The sequence below is a fragment of the Amphiura filiformis genome, chromosome 20 (genome assembly GCF_039555335.1).
Source record: "Amphiura filiformis chromosome 20, Afil_fr2py, whole genome shotgun sequence".
Classification (NCBI taxonomy): domain Eukaryota; kingdom Metazoa; phylum Echinodermata; class Ophiuroidea; order Amphilepidida; family Amphiuridae; genus Amphiura; species Amphiura filiformis.
In genome coordinates this window covers 7,411,695-7,436,581 of record NC_092647.1, presented here as the reverse complement: position 1 = coordinate 7,436,581, position 24,887 = coordinate 7,411,695, and the positions used below count along the sequence as shown (strand labels likewise).

The window sequence follows — 24,887 nt, the reverse complement described above, 5'->3', positions numbered from 1 at the left end:
GTTGAGTCGCTTATAAACTCGAACGTCTGCAGTCCGATGTGTTAACCTAACTTAACCATGATATCTCCAGGCCTTTATAACATTATACGAATGAAGAATTCCTTGTACAGTCTATCCTATAAATCATGCATCGTGGTGGTTGTGTGGTATAGTGGTGGTGGGGAATGAGTGATTGTTGCAATTATCATATTATATGATGATGCAGTTCAAGTGTTTGGTTTAGTTTTGGTTTTTGTAATTCCATTGAATATGCTTGGCAGCTTACGTAAGACCTGTTGAGTCTCCTATTGAGATTCGGTCGTTTCAAGTTATCAGTTTTAGGATTGGTTTTGGTCACGTGGTTTGCCATTTTTCTACATGAGAAAACCGGGAACAACTATTATGATATTTAGTCCAAATTTAGGAGCTTGCAAACCTATTGTACTCTGTTGCCAGGGACTTATGAAGGCATTAGAATTTCTATGGTAAATGACATAACTGGTTTGATATTCAAATAGCTGGTTATGTACAATAAGCCCATTGTACCAAATACCTAATAACGGTCACGATTTATGAAAGTTTATGAAACTTAAATAAAAAATTATCTATATTTAACACATTGGTGCGATCAAAACATATGAAATGGTTTGGCAACAAAATGATTCTCTTATTATAAATGCATCTACGCAGTTTCTACCTCGATACAACCGAGTACACAGATAGCATATCGAATCTAGCCTCTACGCAATCTGTGTTTATACTATACACGGTTGAGTGCATAGCATCATAAGAGCTGTGTGAGATCTAGTGGAAAATATCATCTGTGGTTGGTTTTTATAAAAACCTCAAGTGCTCCCTTCATCCAATCAGAAATTCTTTTATATTGAAGGAAAGAGCTCCAAAGCTAACACGTCACCCTAAAAAATTCAATGTTTATAGCAAGGCGAATGTGGTAAATCTTTTTAAAACGATCTAAACACAATTGTTGACCAAAATGTAGGTTTAAAAGTCAAAACCTCAAGTGTACCTTACAATATTTTTTCACATTTTTATGTCATTAAATGAAAGAGTACAATATACTGTCCATATACTAGCCCCGGGATACTAGCTTCATAATGAGCAATGGCCAATTCACTTTAAATTGCAAATCTTGTGCAAAAAGTTACTATAAAGATTAGACGGACTATCCTCCTCCTTCTAGATGGACTAATAAAGGGCGCTCACAAGTTAAAAACATTGTTACATGGTGTTGAAAACAAACCTACCTTCTTGTATTTTCACGTGGTTTTCGATGGCGTTTATTTAGTGGTGTGCGCCCTATACGTTTGGGTCAAGAACTTGACCTTGCTGATACAAGCGAGCGAAACATACATGTCATGCATGTACGCCTACGTATAAGCTTATACACTGTGAACGAGTAAATACAAAGACTTTCATACACTCGTTGAAAGCCTTGTTTAGGTTTATTGGCCTGTACTGCTTGTGTACCATTTGACTGCATAACAAATTGCAGGTCTATGCATTGCTATGGCGGATCACAAATCGACCTCATCATTTAATGCCAGAGACCTTCTTGTGCCTTATAAGCCTCCAGAATGGGCAGCTGAATTACAGAGCGTTCCGAAGTACAAAGTGCATGTAAGTGTGTGAGTTTCTTATACAGTATGTATTAACCACTATTTTCTTTAGGCCGTATAAAATTAATGTTTTGGTTCTCGTCCAGAGGATTTTCATGAATTGATGAGGGAGGGAGGGAGGGAGGTGTTTTTTTTTTGTTTTTGTTTTTTTTTTTTCAATGTAAAATTAGCATTGTCAGTAGTTTTCGGTCTTCTCCAACAGTGCTCGAGGAAACGATGAGGCCCTTTTTTTTTTTTTTTCAAATGTGAGATTCTGAGGATAAACCCCTAGAGTAGGCCCTACCACAAAAAGACTTGGAAGTGATGCTTGTTCTCTAATAAACTTATTTATATGTATGAAAATTTCATCAATCATTCCAAAGTCTAAAAAAATTGAAAAAATCTAAAAAAAATAAAAAATCTGACAAATCCCAGAAATTGAGGAGGGAGGGGACGAGAACCAAAATATTAATTTTACACGGCCTTAGGGCCGCTTTTATTCCCCTGATAAATAGGTGCGCATGACATGCCAAAGTTCCTAGCCTTCTTTTATCATTTTAATACATTTATAGGCCTATCTCAAAATTTTACCTCAAGTTGGATTGTGTAGGCTACCTATAGCCAAAAGTTAGAGTGTACCTATAGCGCAATCGAAGTACATTAGGCCGTATAAAATTAATGTTTTGGTTCTCGTCCAGAGGATTTTCATGAATTGATGAGGGAGGGAGGTGTTTTTTTGTTTTTTTTTTTTCAATGTAAAATTAGCATTGTCAGTAGTTTTCGGTCTTCTCCAACAGTGCTCGAGGAAACGATGAGGCCCTTTTTTTTTTCAAATGTGAGATTCTGAGGATAAACCCCTAGAGTACCACAAAAAGACTTGGAAGTGATGCTTGTTCTCTAATAAACTTATTTATATGTATGAAGACTTCATAAATCATTCCAAAGTCTGAAAAAATTGAAAAATCTAAAAATCAAAAAAATCTGACAAATCCCAGAAATTGAGGAGGGAGGGGACGAGAACCAAAATATTAATTTTATAGACATGACGTTGGTCCAGCTACGGGTTCCAACAATGCATTATATTAAGTTTTCAATGAATTGGTCGTCAAGGTAATTTCTTAAGGGGGTACTACACCCCTGACCAATTTTGTGCCTAATTTTGCATTTTTCTCAAAAATTATAGCGCATTGGTGATAAGTAAAACATGTATATTATAGGGGCAAGGACTACAACTACTGCACTGGAAATTTTATTTCAGCACAGGCAACAGTTGTGGAGTTACAGTCAAAAATGAGGAAACCCAATATTTGATCAATAAATCAATAACTACTTGCCTTGAGTTGCTGAATTTTCAGTGCAGTAGTTGTAGTCCTTGCCCTATAATACACATATCTTACTTGTCACCAATGCGCTATAATTTTTGAGAAAAATGCAAAAATAGGCACAAATTAACCAGGTGTAGTACTCTACTTCTACATAAGCTTTGTTCCAATAAAATCGGTGCTCTACAAGCGAGGATATTGGCAATTGTACAAAGTAGTGCCAAATCAGCTCGTGGGCCACTTTCGTGTCTTTGTGACTGAAATGAGTTAAGGCCGTATAAAATTAATATTTTGGTTCTCGTCCAGAGGATTTTCATGAATTGATGAGGGAGGGAGGTTTTTTTTTTTTTCCAGTGTAAAATCAGCATTGTCTGTAGTTTTCGGTCTTTTCCAACAGTGCTCGAGGAAACGATGATGCACTAGGTTAGCTTATAATTTTCTATAGGTGTGTTATAGTATACAAAATTTTGCACTGATTACAAAAATAAATATTTGAATACTGCTAATTGTGCAGAAAATGATGAAATTACGTGAATTAAGTAAGAAAGTAACAAAAAGTACCAAATTGGAATAACTCAAAACAGTACCAGTAACTTAATATGAACGAGTTACATCAACTTACATGTTGAGTTACAATAACTCAACTAATCGGTTCTTTGAACCTTGTTTATTTTCTAAGTTCCCTGAACTTGAATTCAGAAGTTGGCATTACTTAAAAAGTTGACGCAACGACTTACATCAACTTTTTAAGTAATGCCAACAAAGTTGATTAGTTGACGGAATTTTTAAAGCTTTTTCAGCATTTTTTAAGTTCGGATAACTAAAATGAATTTTGTTTTGGCAACTTTTACACTATTTTTGAGTTGTCCAAACTTACTCCTTTTGAATTGCGCCAACAATGCGAACAAGTCATTTCTATGAGTGTAGACTTAGGACTTTTAAAGTTAGTTTCGATAATAAAATATGGAATAACTTCCTCTTCAATTTTTGCAGTCATCAAAAATGTCAAAGATTTGGACCACTGATTATAGCTCTATGCATGTAAAAAAATTAATTAATTTATATAGTTTACAAAATAAAGATAAATACAATTAGGTAGAATTAAAAAAAAATCATACTTTATATTCCGCACAAAGTGAGGGCTACGGCCCTTACGAAACAGTTCTGTAAAACAAATGTAGCAGGATCATCTAAGTTTTATCATGTATTAAGCTCCCTTCTTGGTTGAGCACTTTACCATGTCCATGGTTTCAACCTTTCTTGGATTTTTATACTTTATATTCCGCTTTAAAAGAAGTCTACCGCAATAAAACTTCCCGGGTGCCGAAAATGTTGAGTGCAATGACTTCCCAGTAATACAATGAAGGCTGGTGATAACTGAGCACAGCCATTAGGCCTACGTCATTTCACTTAGACAATTTCGGCGCGGGAATTTTGAATATCGCGTGCTGAGAGCCGACTGTTTTATGGCCAATCTGATTTAAAAAAATAAAACCATGTGATTCGTGCTTGATTATTATTTTCTAACATAAAGGCATACATTAGAATTTAAAACAAATTCCGCCTGCCCCCCCCCCCCCCCCCGAGAAACAAATAATGTATCCCTTACCAGGAGTCGACATTGGTTGGTGGGGTGGGGAAGATTATGGCTTCAAGGAGGTTTTAACGTACATGCAAAACATGGTTTGAAAAAAACCCAAGTAAAATACGCAAATGACGAGGAAAACCATGCAAATGATGCAGCAAGTGTCCCAACACAATTTTTCCAGGATTGTTGCTTCATGCACCGTGGAAGTAGGCCGGACAATGAATGCAGGGTGTCTCTGAAAGTAAATAAACACCGTCGGTGTAATTTTTAGTATTTTAAATTTGTGAAACAAAATAATATTTTATAAGCCTACTTCATTAAATTTCATAATAAAACAACTTTCATAATGTACTTTTTACACTTTAGAATTTATTGACTGCCTCGGTGTTTTATATACAAGCCATATTCGTTCCACAAAAAATACAGCAGGCAATAATCTGTTCCCCGGTTCATGCAGACTGTAGCATGTGCTCCATAAGCTCCGTGGGTTGAGAATACATTACTAGTATCTTAAATAATAATTGAATACCTGAGTGGAAGAAGGGCCCAACTCTAATTTTTTACAAAAATGAGTTAGACCCAGCATTTTATTGCCAGCAGACTGTTCTTCCTTATCCACTCTCTAAATAGTCTTCCATGAACACTTAATCATGATTTTCATGGAAGAAGGCCCAACTCCGTGGAGTTGGGCCCTTCTTCCACAAATATAGGGTTAAAGATGAATTTGTGTTCATCCATGAAATCTGCTTTTCTCTACTATAAACTTTCTTGCTAATATATTTATACATGAGTTCTACTTGTGCAATTAATGGTGATTACCAAATTTCTGTAGCTATTTATAACACTGAACTGGCACTTTCATTATATTAGTGGAAGAAGGGTCCAACTCCAGCTCGTATTAAGACCTGTACTGTTGCCATGGAAACATATATAATTTCGAATGTATGTAATATTGTATGTTCATGTATTAAAGGTCCCCTGAAGATGAAAACATTCTGTCTATAAAACTTTTCCAAATATTAAGTTTTTTCTTAATATCTCAAAAAAATGTTTGATGGAGTTGGGCCCTTCTTCCACTCTGGTATTCAATTATATATTAGATGAAATAACGGCAACAACGAAATGTTTCTATTTTTCTTGAACAGCTTGGTAATGATGACACCCCTATACATCGATGGTATCTTCCTAATATCCCGGATGACTTTGAAGTTTATATTAAGAGAGAAGACATGACTGGAGCAGAACTTTCTGGTAATAAGGTATAAACTTCTATTGGCCATTTCTATTCACTACACCGCCATGTACTATGAATTTTACGAACTACTCTTCATAGCAATATTATCTGAAACCTGCACGGTAAAAAATGGATTTTGCTTTGACACCACATAACACATTAAGAACTGTCTGTTATTTCTTCAGGTTAAAAAATTGGAATTTATATTGGCAGATGTCGTCGATAGAGGTTACACAACCGTAATTACAGCAGGTAGCATAGTGTCCAATCATTGCCGATGTACTGCCTTGGCATGCCGTAGACTTGGTCTCCAGGCGCATCTCATTGTCAGATCGCCGACATCGGTTAGTATAACAAAAGTCAGTTTCAACTTTTGAAAAACATATAAGAATTGTTTATCTGAAGAAAAAGGCGCAATATATTACTAACCGCATAGTCCGAGGCAACGTTCATTATTGTTAGAGTCTTAGGGTTAGGGTTTAGGGTTAGGGTAAGTGTTAGGGTTTAGGGTTAGGGTTAGGGTTTAGGGTTAGGGTTAGGATTAGGAGATTATACATGATGCAGTCATGTCTACAGTAGAATTCACCACGACCTTTGCAGGACTTTAAAAACCCCATTAACCCATTCCCGGGGGGGGGGGGGGTCACTCTCACACAAAAGTGCCTCCCACCCGCGTCCGAACACCTCTGAAATGCACCCTTAATGGCGAATTTTCACATAACCAAATTGCACCCCTTAATGGCGAAACACATGCAAAATCCTATCCTAAATGGTGTAGCACCCGCGTAGCACATGCAAAAACCATACCCTAAATGGCGTCAACTGAGAAATATCTATATTGATACCCTAAGTGGCGTAAACAGGGAAATGAGCTAATTTGATACTCAAGGTGTCTTTTTGATGTTGCAGACATATAGATCCTGAAGAAAACATGCACAAAAGTAACAAGAATCAATTAAAAAGTGGTGATTTTTATCAAATTAGTGCAAACTCACTCAAACAATAATATTACTAACCCTAAACGTCTAAGGATTTGGCTGAAAAAGGACCTCTAAATGGCGATGCCTTCTGAAAAAGTACCCCTTTTTCAAAAAGACGTCGATGACGTTGTGTGGTGAAAAACATACCCTTTAGACGTTTTTCTTGGACACGGGTACGTAGCAAGTTAAGTAGTGAGTGACCCCCGGGCCCATTAAAAGCTATTAAGCCAAGATAACTACACATGTTTCTGTTTTACCTGTGCAATGAGCAATGAGCTGGTATTATAGTTTCAGTTGGGTGAAAGATTATAAAGCAAACGGGCTTTTGTTTACGAAATGAGACAATAGTCTGCTTATTGTTAACCAGCATTCTTGAAAATGAGAAACATAATCGTTGCAGACTTAACACGGTTTGGAAATAATTTCTTCATATTTTTTGGTGTTATCTGTCGTTTACATATCCTTCCTAATACACCAAAGTGCGAATATTTCCAAACACCTAAATTAGCTAAATACTTAGGACATGTTACAAAACTATATTTTCTAGAATTTCAGAGAATACTTTAAATATTGGCCGGTTATTTTTAACTATTATTATTTTATTATTAATGCCCATAGGCTATAACATGCACTGTTTGTAGAGGTCACGCGTCAATGGTGAGAGTACTGTGTATTATGTATAGGAAAATGGACAGTAACTGCAGTATGATACGTATTTATTATACTAGTAATAGACCATACACACAATATACTAATAGTATATTGTGTGTATGCACTTTATCCCGTAATCAATAAGTATGATAAACAAATACCTTTCTGGCTCAACGACTCATAGCACAGTGGTGTAGGCAGTGGACTATGAATCCATATATTGTGGGTTCGAACCCCAGCTAAACCGTTGTAGAATTTTAATTCTACAAAATTTCTTTTTATTTTATTAAGAAAGAGGAAATAATAATGGAAACAAACTCTAGCCTCATATTTACATGTATGTAGGGCAGGCCTACTATGCGTTTTCGTATTGCGTCCTGTTATGGTTGCAGAATAAAATTACGCGTACCGGCCGCGGACGGCTGTGCGGCACACATAATAGAGATTTTAAAACTGCTCAGTCGTGTAGACAAATCAACAAGCTAAGGTATGGTTAGATTTCATTCGGCCGACGGCCATAACTCGGTCCCATCCGCACCAAACGGAACTGGTGTGTTGTGACTAAAAGTCTTTGTAATTTTAATTAAAATGATTGCACATGTTTTATTTCAGAATCCTGATGAAGTACCGTGCACCGGAAATACGCTTTTATACCGAATGGCTGGAGCAAAAGTTTACCTGGCCCCTCATAAAGCTGACATCTATACAGAATTACTTCCACGGATACAACAGCTTGCTGATAAATTAAAGTTAGTATTTATCATTGTTGTGATCACGGCATACGGCACACACCAACATGACCGACATTGCCTGGTTAATAATTACTTGGTACAGCAGAGACACTAAATTCAATACCCGGGATCGATACACGTGAATGTGCAATGCACGATTTGATATTCAGACGATAAATCTTTGGATACCGGGGTAGAAAATGATGAATATCTCCCGTAATTTTTTCTTCTAAAGAAGCCATTTTTTTCCCTTGCACTTGAACATATGTGTTGAATGGATATGATAGTCGTTAGCTTGCGTATTGAGAAAGAAGCGTGCGTACTGAGCTCAAAAACTGACAAAAATTCTGTGCCGAACTAGAGTGCGCTGTAGGCCACTCGTGGAAGCAATCTAAAAGCAGATGACCTCATGGCGTATATATGCTCACTCACACACAGAGTCAGTTATCAGGCTATTGTCAGTAGCCTTAGTCGGATGTCCCTCGGCTCATTATGCGTCTCAAAACTATTAAACAGGTCGGAACAAAATGGCCATGCGTGGCTGTGGATTCAACCTACCATGGCGATTTCTGCCATGAAGATATCGGGGGCGATGACATTGCTGAATAAAATCCAAGTACAAACTTTCTGCTGCTAAAAAAATCAGTAACACCGCCCTCTGTTGATACAAAAGCTTGATCGCTACTCGCGCACGGTGAATCGCCTGAAGCGCTTCATACACCAGAATAGGGAGGGTTTATAGTGAATTGCTACTCGGCACTCTATCGTGTTCATGCTACAGCCTGTCTCAAAAATGATTTATAGGCCTTTACAGGTCAGATAACGTTCACTCACCCAACAGTACTCCCTCTCTCATTGATCACATATATTGTAATGATCCTGATTTGATTACCAATGTCAATTACCTTCATCTGTTGGTGCTTGTTATCATTCTGTTATTCACTGCAGTCTTGATATTCAGCTAACCAAACCCGACGTTGTATGCCGCAAAATCTGGCAATACAGCAAAGCCGACTAGGAAAAGGCCAATTATATATTGTCCACTTACCAACTCACCAAAGGGGAGGATGTTGATAGTGCATGGAATAATTTCCATTCTTTTTTCATTGACGTTTAATATCACTGAATGTGTCCCTCAAAAGACCGTCTCGTGTAAATCAAAAAATCCACCTTGGTTAAATGGGGACTTGCGAAAAATGTGTCGCAAGAAACATATATTCTTTTCAGAAAATAGAAAAAACAAAACAAATATGATGAAATCTATGCCAAATACAAAATGATCAGAAACAAATTTCCGTTTTCCTATACACAATACACAGTGCTCTCACCATTGACGCGTGACCCCTACAAATGATCTACGTTGGAAGAATGGGCACTTGCCTAGTTAACATCACTGTGTGAAAAATAACCAGCCAATATGTTAGCTATTCTCCAAACTTCTAGCAAATATATTTCTCTAACATGACCTAAAATTACAGCTAGGTTAGATGTTCAGAAATAGTCGCACTTTTGTAAAATATGAGTGAGGGCAAGGCATAGCTAGCCAACTCCCCGTGTTAATTGAATGGAGATTTGACCGAAAATATTGGTATCGGACCGCTCACTTCTGAAGGATGCCACAAAAAAACGGTACAAGCTACATTTTAACTATTCTCTGGCAATCATCATGATGAGTTTCTTATATAGTATGCCGAAATTGGGTACTGTAGGTGATTGACAAATGGTCGCACTTTTCTGATAAATAAGTGACAGTGAACATGAAATATCAGCGCCCATAAACCCAAGTTAGTAGCTAGTTAGTGGAGGCCGTCACGGGACTGATTATTGATTATTGAAGTGCCTTATTAATAGATACGCACGATTTAGGGCAAGAAAAACAAACCGGGACACTTTTGGAGACATCATCATCATCATCATCATCATCATCATCATCATCATCATCATCATCATCGACATCATCATCATCATCACTTTCTACATTTTTTCTAAACAACATAGGGCCTACCGTTTTAATAAGATTTTTTTCTTGAAATGCATGTAACTATAATTATTGTTTAGAGCGTGATGAAATAAAACATCACGATTTTCATCACAAAACAAATATAATGCATAAGAAATCGTTTGTTTCAGAGCGTGATGATGAAATAAAACATCACGATTTTCATCCCGAAACAAAGTAATACATAAGAAATCAATTTTTCGTGAGTGATGAAATAAAACATCAAAATTGTCATCACGAAACAAAGTAATACATGAGAAATCGTTTGTTTTAAAGCGTGATGAAATAAAACATCACGATTTTCATCACAAAACAAAGTAATAGGCCTACAAAAGAAATACATTTTTTAAGAGTGATTGAATAAAACATCACGATTTTCATCACAGAACAAAGTAATACATAAGACATCGTTTGTTTGATTGCAATCAACCGCGACAGTTCGTCTCACACACATAACAATGCACTGCGATCAAATAGGTTGATGACAACATTTGATTGAATGGACTGCACTGCGCCATGATTACGTGCACCGGTTCAAATCCTTTGTTTGGAGCCAATCAATAATTTCACGTACAGCCTCTATGCAAATTAGAGTTTACACACGCTGCAGCTGGGGTAATCGACCGAAGCTTGTTGCCGTTAGTGATCGAATGCATGAGCTTATTTGCTTTACTGAATCGATTTACTGGATTACTTTCCTGTTAACTGGGTTTAATGCCACAAAGGTCGAATCGCCTTTGCCATGGACCATGACTGCATCATGTGCAACCAATTTGCAGTAAGCTTCTGGAAAAGGTTATTCATAGTCAAGTTCTGCAGCACCTCATCAGCAATAATATTCTCACTAACAGACAGTTTGGTTTATTACCCAAGTCTTCCACCACGGAAGCACTCTCAACTGCTTTCTATGAATAGTACAATCGCCTAGAGGATCGCAAAAGCATCGCCATGGCTCTTTTTGATCTATCCAAAGCCTTTGACCGCGTCCCCCACAGCCCTCTGCTCCATAAACTCAGAGCTGTTGGTATTTCCGGTCCACTCCTCTCTTGGTTCAGGTCTTACCTGACCAACAGGTCCCAGTTGGTTGCTATCCGTGGTGTGGACTCACAATCTGTTCCTGTGCTTTCTGAAGTTCCCCAGGGCTCTGTCCTGGGGCCTCTGTTATTTCTTGTTTAATGACTTGTGTCTTTCTTCCTTTTCTTTAAACAGTTCTCTTGTTCTGTATGCAGATGATACTACTCTCTTCAAGCCTATCTCTGCTCCTGATGACTTGGTTGATTTCCAATCCGACATTGATTCCATCCATTCTTGGTTCTCCCTTAATCACCTTTCTGTCAATTCCTCTAAAACAAAAGCCATGGTCATCTCCACTAAGAAGGACCCTTTTCCGGATCTCAATCTCACTCTTAACAGCCTGCCTATTGAACGTGTGTCATCTGCGAAATTTCTTGGTGTCTCGCTGTCTGGCAAGCTTTCCTGGAATCTTCACATTGATCACATATGCAGAAAAGCTCGCAAATTCATCGGCTTCATTCATAGATCATTCCAATCAGCCCCCTTCAGCATCCGTCGTTCTTTGTACTTGGCCTTGGTTCGCCCCATTCTGGAGTATGGTTGTACTACTTGGCATCCTCTGAATATAACCCTTACCAACCGTCTTGAGTCTACTCAAAGATTCGCCTGTCGTGTCATTCTTCAGTCTTGGAACCTCTCCCATGAGGATCTTCTATTGGATTCCGACCTGCCTCTTCTTAGTAAGCGTCGTGATGTTGCTTCTCTGTGTCACTTATTTAAAATCTTTGCCAATCTTTGTTCTTATCCCAACCCTTTCCAGTCTCTTCCCAGACCCGGTCTACGAAACCTCAATTCCCACGCTGTTCAAGTTCCTTTCCGCCGGCTTTCTTTGTCCCAGAGATCATTTTATCCGTTTGCCTCCTCCTCTAACCAGTTCACATAATTTAGTTTTTGTTTTATTTTATTCTGTATTGATTATATGTATTTTCTTGTAATGTTCTGATTTTAATGTAAGGGCAATCCTTCAATTTATTGTGTAATCAATATTGGATCTGCATGGCCTTGTGCCAAATGTTATAAATAAATATAATATCGCCCAACACTGTGTACAATGGTGTACTGCAAATGTTCTATACTTATGTCATATCTTTAATTTCTCAGAAAAGACAAAAAAGTGGATGCGTATCCAATTGATATGGGTGGTTCGACGTCAATAGGAGTATTCGGCTGCATAGAAGGGTTTAGGGAACTCATGGACCAGGTAGGTGGTTTTTAAGTTTAATTCTATTGATGTTTAAGGATGGACACAATCCGCGTCATATGCCTACTTTTCAAGCTTTTATTACACAGATTCATGCATTCTTGTTCTCGCTGCCAACAAAGGCAGATCAACTGTAATGCTTAATAAGAAAACATATGTGGAGAGTGTATCTAAACTTCTCTGTACTATCAATATACATAGAAGAATCTAAAACACGGTATTTTTTGTGGGACATGAGAGCACATCTTCATCAGACACACCAAAATTACATTCTGGATACGAGGCATGTCCTTCTGATATCAAATAATTTTGATTCTTTTTTAAATTCGTGATATAATACAAATTTTATATCCAATTGTTTAAAATTTATATTTTTGACATTTAACAGTCCTCGAAGTAAATTTTATGCATCAAATGATATGTACTTAAGGTTAAACAAAGTGTTGAAGGGCTTTACCTCCAGAAAAAATATATTATTACCTTATACGTAAGAAAATATGTCTACTTATCATGTGAAATTAAAAAAATCCGGAAAAAAATGTGTGAAAATGTGTTTTTAGCCTACTTTTTTAGCTGTTATCAAGCACTATTATTCGATTTGTTTACAAGCGCCAAGCAACTGTCGTCTAGGAGAGTGATTGACATCTTTATTATTAGAGAAGAATGGAATCTGTATAGTTCATGAATATTTATGTAGTATTTACACAACCTGTATCCCAGCCATTTTTGCCTAGTTATCGTAATCGTTCATATAAGACGCCCATATGATCCATGGTGTTAAACTGATATTCAACAACTTTATATCTCTCGAATTATATTGAATTTCAACTTTAGGCACATCTCTAGCAAGATAATTAAATACCTGTCACAAATAGAGGTCTTGAAATGTTACTTGCAACGTTAAAAATGTGAATAGAGAACAAATCGGGTTCAAACATGCTTCAAAAATATGAAGGTAATTGTCAACGCCTACTACCAGAATAGCCGGAAGAGGGCAGACTTCATAAGGGAGTGTTCATAATATATTTTAGTGGGGGACAAAGAATTTGGAACTTATTTCGGGAAATTTCCTGGGTTTTTGGGTTTTTATTTTTTATTTTATCTTCCTGTTCGGGTGTTTCGGTTGGCACATTTTCGGGGCATTTTCATGCACTTCACAGGAGTTTTTCGTGGTTTCTCTGTAGCTGCCGTGTGTACTTTTCCCCACGTACAGGGTATAAATCCGGGGTATAAATAAATAAATGAATAATAACATATAAAAAAAAGAATCTGGAACTTCAACGTCAAAAAACAAGACAAATTGTACCCTGCTAAAAATATCAACCCCTATCCTCTCTAGGAGCAACAAATTATTCATGACGATGTGTGAGATTTTACTCATTTTCCAGCTTTTTGCGTGAGATTTATTACCTAGGCGTGAGATTATACTACCTTGGCGTGAGACCGTGAGAAAGTGACCTAATGCGTGAGAGTTGACAGCCTTGCTTGTAGGCCTACCGCGTATGTCTACCGTGATGACAGTAGCGTAGCTGCCGGGGGGGGGGGCAATTGCAAAAAATGCCTATTTGGGCCCCCGCCCCTAGTGCAAAGAAAAAAAAGAGGGAAAGAGGGGGGGAAGAGGAAAAAAAGAGAGGGTGAGAGGAGGGGCAGAGAGATGGCGAATCCAAACGATATGAAATACAGCTCAATAGGCCTACCAAAAAAAAAAAAAAAATTGTCTATTTGGGCCCCCGCCCCCAGTGGGAAATTTGGTGGATTTGGGCCCCGCCCCATAGGGCCTACAGTCTTGCCCCTCCTGGAAAAAATCCCAGCTACGCCGCTGCGTGATGATGTTGCAAAGTTGCGGAAGTTCATTCATAAATTTACCATTTCCACTCGACAACAACAGACCAGCACGCAGCGCGCAGTAGCTAATCCCCGAGCTAATCAGAGACATGTGCGTTTCTCTTTCAACAGAAAATAATGTGACCATGTGACTGACACGATGTACGCTTCAAATAATTATGCTCTCGGCGTCAAAAGTATGATAATGGAAAATATTTATAATGAACACTCCCTTATTTAGCCACACCTTTCTCGTGTTGCCTGGTATATCAGCAAAATCCTACACCTATCGCCTTCCCTTGGTAAAATCCCTGATAAAAACTCGTGATATTGAAATTGAATTTCAGCGCCAGAACTTCCGTCATTCTAGCATCATGGATGGATATGCAGTGGCGCCGCTAGGGGGGGGGGGCAGTATTTCCCCCAATATTTTTTCTTTCCCATCCAGTTTTTAGGCAAAATCCCACAATTATGTAATTTTCCACTTTTTGCGGCAATTTCAAGTGCAATAAGTGCCCCGTCTCAAATTCACTTCCCCGGGCCCCATGCCCCGCGAAAAAATTCTGGTTCCGCCACTACGGGTATGGCCATAGCTAGAGGGCTTTCCCACCCCCCCCGTTGCCCTTGGTTATGCTGGACGTATGAGAAACTTAGAGCTTGTTCAATTCCGCCAATTTTAGAAATTTTAAAGGTAGGCCTATATATACAGTGTAGGCATGTATATAGCCTATAGAAAAACGGATCACAGTCAAATAAAATATAAAAATCGTAGGCCCAATAATTTTACCAATGGCATTTATTGAGCTGCTCACTTCTTGAAAATCCTATGGTTTAATATTGATATTATATAATTGAGCTCCTTGTCAAGCTCCTCAGTAGGCCTATACACATAGGAGAGTGACTAACTGAGCTCCCGCTATTTTCAGAAATGAAGGCCTGGCCTATTAAATGAATAATTAGGATTGAGGCAGCCTTATGTTTCATTTTACAGAACTTTTTTAATCCCCCAAAATTAGTGTTGTTTTTTTTAATGGGGACTAGGCTTTTAAAACGAAATTCAAATTTGGCAATATTTTCCATTGCTTAATGAATTGATCTGCGTGAAAATGCCTAAACATGTGGCCAGAGCAGGATGACTGGTATAAAAATCTTAACTTGTGAGAAAGGACGTAGGCCTATGGGGTTGTATGAGGCTGTGGATCACGAAATGCCCCTTTAATGTGTGCTAGGTAAAGTCATTCTTCCTTTCGATCTGCCCGGCCCCGGCTTGCCAAAAAATTGCTTTCTCGAAAGGCTGTGCAATCAGTACCGGTATTAGCCTACTAATTATAAGCCAACATTTCCAAGCGACTCGCTAAAAATCGCTTGCCTCCCATCTCGGCCAGCCGAAAATCGCTTGTCCGCACCCCCTGGACTGCCAAATTTTGTGGCCCCTCCCCTTGGCCTGCCAAAATGCCCCATCCCTTTGCATATAGCCTATATATAGGCATATGCCAATTTTTTGGTATCCCCACTTTCCATACCCATACCCATACCTTAAATGGATTTCTAAATATCTACCTGTTGCAAGCGCAGCATTGGCGCTAGATGTTAAGCTAGAAAATACCTAAATATCTTAAAATCCAAACTCGGCAACACCACTTTGTGACGAAAGGAATCAGGCAAATACAGCCCGTCGTACGTAAACAACGTGTTTAAAAAAAAAATGAGAGTGTCACTTCTGTCCAAAAAATTTCGAATTTTGGCCTTGAGCAGCGACAATCAGAGGTAAGAAAAACACAGTATGACGCAGCTTGAAATATAGAATCACTATATCAATTTTGAAGTTTGTACTTCAAAGCACAAGCCGAAACGAGGTGAAATGGTTCGAAAAAAAATTGATTTCGCTGTATCTTTTTATCGCGAAACTAGACAATTTGGCAGCAGCGAGTCGGAAAAATAGCAAATATCTCAATTTTCTGCTATCGAAATAAAAATTTAAATAGCACCTGCATGCAGAGGAGGGTTTATAGAAATAATGTAGGTCAGAATTTTGTCTATGAAATCTTGCACGGAATTATTATTACTGGTTACAAAACGACATACAAGTGGAGGCCATTTTACTTCAAATTCGGCTAACATTTTAAGCTTACATAAAAATCGAGACAACCAATATCAAGAATGAATATGCACATTCTTTTATTGACTTGTTTGTAATGTGCGTCGAAGTTCCCAACAAAATCGCCACTTCCAATGAGAAATTATGGCCGTGTTCCTAAAAATCTTGATGCTCCGGATATTGAAAAAAAATTGAAATGTTTGAAAAGTACATTTCATTTTGAGCCAAGTGGAAAATTCAAGCATAATAATGACCCTTACACTTTCAGCTTTTAGACGTAGTTTGCGTTTTTCTCTCTCCGATATTTATTTCCAGAAATAGATAAGTTTAAAGGGGCTACGTGCATCCCATTTTGCTTCTGAAAATGGCAAAATTGTGTATAACCTTAAGGTGTATGTAGCTGGGAGAAAAAAACCGTCCATCATTTGGAAAGTTTGACCTTTCGTATTGAAGATACACATTTTTATCCCCAAAAGACCTAAAAATGTTTAGTAGACCTACAAAAAGTATACATCATTAGATTTATAAACTTTACTTCGAGGACTCTCAAAAATATGAAAAATGTGAATTTTCAATAATTTGCCACAAAATTTGTATTATATCGCGAATGTCAAAAAATCAAAATTATTTGATATTATCAGGATAGGACATTCCTTGTATTCAGATCCCATAAGTAATTTGCAAACGTTGCTATCGGATTCCTTTAGCGACAGTGATACCCAAAGGGCCACATGTCATCAGGAGGGTGCCTGTTCATAGGGGCAATGTTTGGAACTACGTCACGCTATTGTTCGACCTAGGCTACATCATTTTTAACGCATGCGTGTTCGTCAATACAGTTTTAGTCTCCGCCACCTTCCCAACACGGTATGTAGAGTGACTGGAATCACACTGACGGCGGAGGAGAATACTAGCTGGTCAGACGGTAGACTTCTCCGTAGTCCACTTGCCAATTGTGCATACTCTGGCTATTACATTTAAGCTTAAAACTCTGATTCAATTATTTGTGCACAATTGATAGATTTTCACATCTGATCTTTTTAGTCGCCGCACTCCCTGTTTGTTAGCTTCCCAAGTGGACTACTGACTTTGACCTGCGGTTAACATTTTTAACACGGGACTCTATGGAGAGTTAGGCCAATTTCTTGCCTAACTAAAATTGGTCATGATGTAATGCATCTTTAAATGAATCTTGCTTGTGATTGGTCGCCCAGATCTCGTTATTGTTTTTAAAAATCCTCCCGACACGTACCATTACCATTAACTATACATGGTACACAACTATCTATGGAATGCGGCGCTTTTGTGCTGGCGCGAAAGTTGGTCGATGAACCTATGCATCTAGCGCGTATTGTGCCACCATGCTTAGTCTTGTGGTTAGATTTGATTGATAAACAAGTATGATCGACAGTGTGTTTCAGAGGACGTAGTCCCGGGGTAAAGTTCTGCTTAAAAGTAAAAGTCCATAGTCGATTTTTAACTCGGATAATAAACTGGCAGATTCTAAAATTAGAATTGTTCAGTATTGAAGTGCCATTATAGTTATGCCATTATGATATGTTGCATTCAATAATATAAGCCTACGTATACTTTACTTTTACTGTCACAAATATAATTATATAAACTCTTTCATAACCATTTTATACTAGTATTTTGATGTAATAAATATTAGTATAATTTCGAGTTCAACTGAATGCGTTCATCAAGATTAATAAAATCGACTATGGCATAGTCTAGTCAGACGGTTTAATTCTATCAAGCATATAAATACCCGAACACTCACCGTCATTCAATGTGGAGGATGAGCTAGACTTTATCGATTGATTTTGCTGGAGTAATTTCCTGTTAACCAGGTTTAAGTACTGCAAAGGTCGAATCATGTTTGCTATATTCCACATCATGTTAGGAACGCTTAAATTTTATACAATCGCATAATTTTTTCATTCCTAGGGTTTATTTGACAAATATAGTGACATAGCCGTAGGTGTTGGGAGCGCCGGGAACGTAGCAGGTCTTGCCATAGGTAATTATCTGACCGGGTCAAAGGTTAGGTAAGTGAAATTGGAATGTGACAATAAATTAAGCTATAACAACAGGTGACTGAGTGTTTTCAGCCATTCGATTTTCATTATCTAAATCAATATATTATTGAAAAATAACACTTTGATGTTTTGCAAAAGTTCATTCTGCAAATCATACACTTTGAAAACTTACAGCCCTCTTTACAACATAACTCAAGAACCACAGGACCTACAAAAGTATATCTGTGATATTTGAATTCTTCTACACACTCGCTACCAAATCGTAACAGTTTAAAATAGCCTAGTTGCTAACCTTGAAGGTCATATATTGCTCGAACAACATCATATCATTGGCAAGCTAATATTATGAGGACAATGAAAATGACTCTTTTTGAGAAAATAAGACGTTTAAAATTGATATTCCGCAAAAACCAACTTAAGCGGTGAGTTCCTTCGAACGAGACAGATTTGACCTTTGTTTCCCAAATGAGAACAATAGTCTGCATATTGTTATACAGCATTGTTATGGTCAATAATAGTACAAATTACTCATTGTTGCTAATGTCAAACTTGTCAAAGTGATTGTGATTGTGTCACACAAGTAAATGAGAGCATGACATAGTGTCCGCTTCATTTACTTACGTCATCAGCCAGCTGCCTTGAAAAGTAATTTCGCTTCAAACGGGGAAGAACACGTGTGAGCCCGAACTTTACCCACACAATTTCTTTCTTTTTTTTCAGGAGAAATACGCATAAAAAAATTGCAACGAGTGTCAACTTGTAATGTAATAATTATTCTCTTCGAATAAATATAAACTTGTTTTTGCAATAGACATGCCCTTTAAGTCTTCAATTGTGTAGTGAGACTGGCACTAGGATGACCTATAATTGAATATTACGCAGTGTGAAGCTGAATTTATACTCGATCGCTTTTATGAAAAGCGATTCTCACGCATGCTCAGTGTTTACTTACATTTCCAGAGCGTCGCGCCGCGCCGATCAATCAATTCAAATCGCTGAGGCAAAAACGACGTCGCATTTGCAAGTTGAAAAAATCTCAACTTCCCAGCGATATCGCTTGACACGTGAATGCGTCAAACAATCATATACAGCCAACTGGATCTATTATTTTGCTGATTAATTTACCTTTCTCGATTATTAACTTTTGGTTATGAATTCATTCAAAACAATAATTATTGACAGCAACTGATGTTTAAAAAATGTATTTTGTGGCATTTAGAATATTTTAATTGTCGTCTGCAATCACTATCGCCGTGATAAAGTATAAATGCAAAAGCGACGGGCGATGCATCGCAAAATTCGACGATTGCTCATCGCTTTCCAAAAGCGTAACATCGCAATCGCTCGGCGATCGAGTATAAATTCAGCTTGATTTGTCAAAACGCGACACGTGAAAGCACTTTATTTGAAATAATGTGCTCTGATTGCACATTCTACGCAGAGCAATACGCGAGGTTTGATACGCGTTCAATTTTCCCGCGATTCGCACTGTCACTTGATGTAAACAACTTTCAAATAATTAGAAAAGTGATAATATTTTCTCTTCAAATCTCACTATTTTGTGGTAAAAAACCAAAGATTTTTGTCAACCCGTGACTTTTTGCATCGAAAAGCTGTACGGTCTGGTGAAAAATCAGACTGGGATGCATACAAGGTTTGCCGTAATAAAGTAACTGCAATGTTAAGATCTTCTAAAAAGCAGTATTTTAATCATACTGTAAGTCAAGGTGCTGGTAATTCTAATAAACTGTGGAAAGCATTGAATGATATCCTTCCATCTAAATCATCTGCAAACCCGTCATCTATTGTTATTGTAGATGGTAAAGTTTTGTCTTCTAATGATGACATGTGTAATGGTTTTAATACTTACTTTGCCAATATTGCTAATGAATTGATTGATAATGTTGAAGATAATGTTGAAGTCCATGATGTAAATACAAATTGTGTTAATAATATTGATGATATTTCAGACTGTGGGGATGACATTGAGGTAATAATACCTAAACTCAATTTACCATATATTACTCGTGAGTTTGTTAACAATGAAATTCTTAGTATGAATACTAAGAAGGCAACTGGTCTTGATGATATTAGTTGTAAATTACTTAAACTTGCCAGGCCTGTCATTGTAGACAGTCTAACCTACATAATGAATATGTCTTTGTGTACAGGTATTTTTCCAAATGCTTGGAAGGCTGCTAAAGTTGTGCCTCTTCATAAAGTGGGCGATTTGAATAACACCAACAACTATCGGCCAATTTCCATTTTATCATGTGTTAGTAAGATAATTGAAAAGGCAGTTCATAAGCATGTTTACTCTTATCTCAGTGAGCATAACCTAATTAATCAGCATCAATCAGGTTTTAGACCATTTCACTCCACTGAAACTTCTCTCACTGATATGATTGATGGTTGGCTTGGTAATATGAACTCAGGTAAACTGACTGGAGTCGCCTTTATAGATCTTCGTAAGGCTTTCGACACGGTCAATCACGATATTTTGTTAAATAAATTGCACGGCATTGGTTCTACCGAGAACACTGTTAAGTGGTTTAGGTCCTATTTAACGGATAGGACGCAACAAGTTTCTTTTAAAGGGTCCATTTCTGAGTCACTCGCTGTCAATACTGGTGTTCCTCAGGGCAGTATACTCGGTCCTTTGTTGTTTATAATTTTTATCAATAATATGTGTGATGTAATTAAGCATGGTAGCATTTCTATGTACGCTGATGACACCACTTTGTCTGTTGATGGTGATAATGTCAGTGACATTTCTAACAAATTAAGTTCTGATATTGACGCCCTTATGGTGTGGTTGCACAATAATAAATTAATTCTCAACACTGACAAAACTAAGATTATGTTACTCGGTACAGGTGCTAAACTTAAGAATGTGCAAAGAAATGATTTTTCTGTTATGATTAATGGTTGTGAACTTGAAAGTGTACATAATATGAAATGTTTGGGTGTTTTAATTGACAATGAATTGAATTGGCATAAGCAAGTTAAGAACGTTATCCAAAAGGTTTTTGTAAGATTGCTCTTTTACGTCGTGTAAAACCTTACTTGGATATAAACACTCTTAATGTTCTTTACAAAGCTTTAGTCCAGCCACATTTTGATTACTGTAACATAGCTTGGTATGGTCGCTTTAAAAATGACACTGCTAAACTTGATGTATTACAGAAACGGTGTGCGCGAATTATTTTAGGTGTTGACTTTTCACTCCTTCGGATTACATGTTTAATGAACTTAGATGGGAGCGGCTTTCAGTCCGCAATCAGTATTTTAAAGCACTTATGGTATATAAATCTCTGCATAATCTAGCACCGCAGTACTTATCTAAGAAGTTCAATTTTGTAAGTGATAACCATGATCGTAATACTAGACAAGCTACTTCTGGTCAGCTAGCTCTTCCACCACTCAATAATGGTTATGATATCGAGTGTTTTAAACATTCTTTTAGTCATAGTGGTGTTAAAGTATGGAACCATATTGATCTATGTGTTAGAAATTCTCTAAATTTGCTTTCTTTTAAGGAGATGTATAAGAGACATCACTTTAAACAGCACTAATTAATATTTTGTGTGGTGCTTATGCAGGTTGCCTCACTGTATTGAGTTTATTATATTGTTGTTATAATATGGTTGATATGTTATGTTGATATGGTGGTTGAAGTTAAATATTTTATGCTATGTTGTTTTAAATTTGTATATATGTATTATTGCAGGGCCCCGGGTAAGACCAGCGGTTAGCTGATTCGGGCCTACCCTGAATAAAGATTATAAGTAATAAAAATAATAAAAGATTGCTGTCTTATCTTTTACTCCCAAATAATAATCCAAATTCAATGAACGATTCTAAACAACATTTTGATATTTTTTTCCATAGAAGCCTGTTGTAGAATTTTTGCCATTTTTGGAATTGGTTTTGCTTAGAATCTGACAACTTTGTAACCACCCCCTCTTTTTTGCGTATTTTGTCAGCAGCACATAGGTAAGGAAATACAAAATGTCAAATTATTGTTTTTTGACCTCTTTTCGCATTTTATCCACAGAATTCATGGTTTTTGTGTGGCACATGACGGACCGCATTTAATTTACGAGGTTAATCGACTGTTAGAAGAATTAGGACTACGCAAGTCGACCCAGTCACCTTCCGCTGGACCTGTTAATGCACAAGATATAATTTATATCGTAGAGGACGCACGTGGTTTGGGATTTACTGTTTCCGAACAGAAAGAATTAGGTGAAAATCATGCGCGTATTTTTTTTTTGGGGGGGGGGGCTTTGGGGCGCCAGCCCCCCGGGGTCAAAGCAGGGGGTGGCAAAAACGAAGGGGCGGCGGAAGAAGAAGGGGCGGCAAAAAGAGGGGCGGCAAAAACGAAGGGGGCGGCAAAACGAATTAGCAAAGAAAAAAGGGCGCAAAAAATTGAAAAAGCGTAAAAAAATTTGAAAAAAGGTTGCTTTTAGGGCGCTAGCGCCTAAAATCTTTTTTTTTTTTTTTTCACGACCGTTGGGTCAACCTTTTCGGGCTGTTAAGGAAGGGGCGGCAAAATTGTTTCTTCTTCAGCCCCCCGGGGTTGGGGCGGCCACGGTACGCCACTGAAAATGATGTGAAAATATTGATCAAGAGTCGCTTGCACCAAACAGTGGGTCGTAATCATGTTCTTAGTTCATTGAGGTCGATTGATGGGTGTTTTCCATTGATGTAGATGGCCTTGAACTTGACAGATCTTTACTGTAATATTTTCAAAAAGTTTAACGCCATCGAGAAATCTTGGTTCTAAGTGTTTTTAAAATCAGAAAAATTTACACCATAATTCCTAAAGTAATGCTGTTTAGGGAGCCCAAGATACGTATTTCAGGAAACTTTCCGATAAATAAGTCAAATTAATTGTGTTTTTGTGTGCTCAAAGGTCGGTCAAAATACATGGGAAGGGTCAAGTGGGGTTTCAACACAGAGGAGAAAGAAAACAGAGTCCGTACCACCAGTCAAAGTCTCAGCATCACCCGATAATGATGGCCGATTGTTCCATGAAATGCGACAGGCGAGACTGCTACACAATTACTGCGTATTTTCACGGTCTATCGCGTAATCGCAAAAGTACGCAACGCTCTATCGCGTATACGCGAAGGCACGCAGCGCTGGTGTGATTGTTAGACACGGCACGATCGAAAAATCGGCCCTCATGAATATGCGAGAACTGACATCATATAATACACGGGGACTTTGACTGGTTGTACGCGCTCTGTTTCTTTCTCCTCTGTGGGTTTCAAGGATATGACAGGGGGTCATATACACGATTTGAATGAAAATGGCTATGATTGGGCAAATACTAGCAGAGGTCCTCCAAGGTCAAAGGTCATGTAGAGATCAAAATTGTGAATTGCTACGATTTAACTGATGAGGATGAAGAGAATAATCACTGACGTAACATTTTTTATTTCTTATTATCATGACAGAATTTCTTTATAATGTCACCGAATCAACGGGCATTGTATTAGATGCAACATATGCAGGAAAGGCTGCATTCAGCTTAGTTCAACAACTTCAAGAGAATCCAGGAAGGTTTCAAGGCAACAAGATACTCTTCATGCATACTGGTAGGTGCTCTTCTAAATAATCAAAATGCCGCTTCCTTAAAACATACGAGTCCTAAAACCTTTGCTTGTCTCCCCTTTCTTTTACATTGTCTGTATCATGTTTATCTATGTAAATAAAAGCACCGAAGAACTAGGGGAGAAATAAAATGAACCGGCGACTTCTGGATTGCGAGTCCAGTGCTCTGCCATCTGAGCTATTCAGTCATATCAATTACCAATATAAACGGGCGCTGGTCAAAGCCATGAAGCCGTGTGGCCGAGGATCACAGCCACTTAACCATACAACCCGTGATGCGGCAGTAGAGGGGATAAACAGTCTGTGACGCGACAAAAAATACGGTATTGACGGAATCCCGTCAAATACTTAGGGACCGTTCACAAACACTTGTAAGGGGGGGGGCCTGATGCAAAAAAATTTCATCGCGAAATTTTTCGGGGCCCCTTACAGACCTCAAAAATTTCAGGCCCCCCTTTTGACATGAAAATTATGTGTCAACCCCAAAAAAAAGCATATAAACTCAATTTTTCCAGGCCCCCCTTACAAGTGTTTGTGAACGGTCCCTTATTGAGCAAGTGCGTTATGTAATGTACAGGTTCTTGAGAGGAGATAATACAAAGTATATTATTAAATGTATTGTATGTATTGACCTTTAATATAAAATGTGCCTCTGAAACAAAGGTAATGGCTAATTCAATAGATTAACTAAACGCACTTTGTATAAAGCTCCCGATAAAGCTACGGATATTCTTGCTCACTCTTCCAAACAGGTGGTATATTTGGTCTATTTGACGGTCGTATGGACTCCGTGATCAAGCAAAACACAACCAAAAACATACACAACTGGATGGAACTGTCCGACGATGTACCGTTTCAAGTGCAATGAAGATTATAGTGTCGCATAGTTTTATTTGTCATACTTAAAAAGGCATTGACCATGACCG

At 37.8% G+C, this 24,887-nt stretch overlaps 1 protein-coding gene across 1 annotated transcript; it reads left to right on the top strand.

Moving 5' to 3' along the window:
• The first annotated feature begins 1,399 nt into the window (after window positions 1-1,399).
• On the top strand, window positions 1,400-24,829 carry LOC140141772 (uncharacterized). The gene is made up of 9 exons (XM_072163639.1): window positions 1,400-1,617; window positions 5,651-5,764; window positions 5,925-6,083; window positions 7,983-8,119; window positions 12,276-12,375; window positions 18,248-18,348; window positions 22,397-22,587; window positions 23,805-23,945; window positions 24,714-24,829. The coding sequence occupies exons 1-9, from the start codon at window positions 1,507-1,509 to the stop codon at window positions 24,827-24,829; spliced, it is 1,170 nt and encodes a 389-aa protein (XP_072019740.1). The 5' UTR covers window positions 1,400-1,506.
• Window positions 24,830-24,887: the final 58 nt, after the last annotated feature.

What these genes read in the sequence shown, in the direction of transcription:
- LOC140141772 (XM_072163639.1), top strand. Translation starts at nt 1,507, where the DNA reads ATGGCGGATCACAAATCGACCTCATCATTTAATGCCAGAGACCTTCTT. An exon ending in TTGTCAGATCGCCGACATCG is followed by an intron (nt 6,084 to 7,982) that starts GTTAGTATAACA and finishes GTTTTATTTCAG; the next exon opens with AATCCTGATGAAGTACCGTG. An exon ending in CTGACCGGGTCAAAGGTTAG is followed by an intron (nt 18,349 to 22,396) that starts GTAAGTGAAATT and finishes TTTTATCCACAG; the next exon opens with AATTCATGGTTTTTGTGTGG.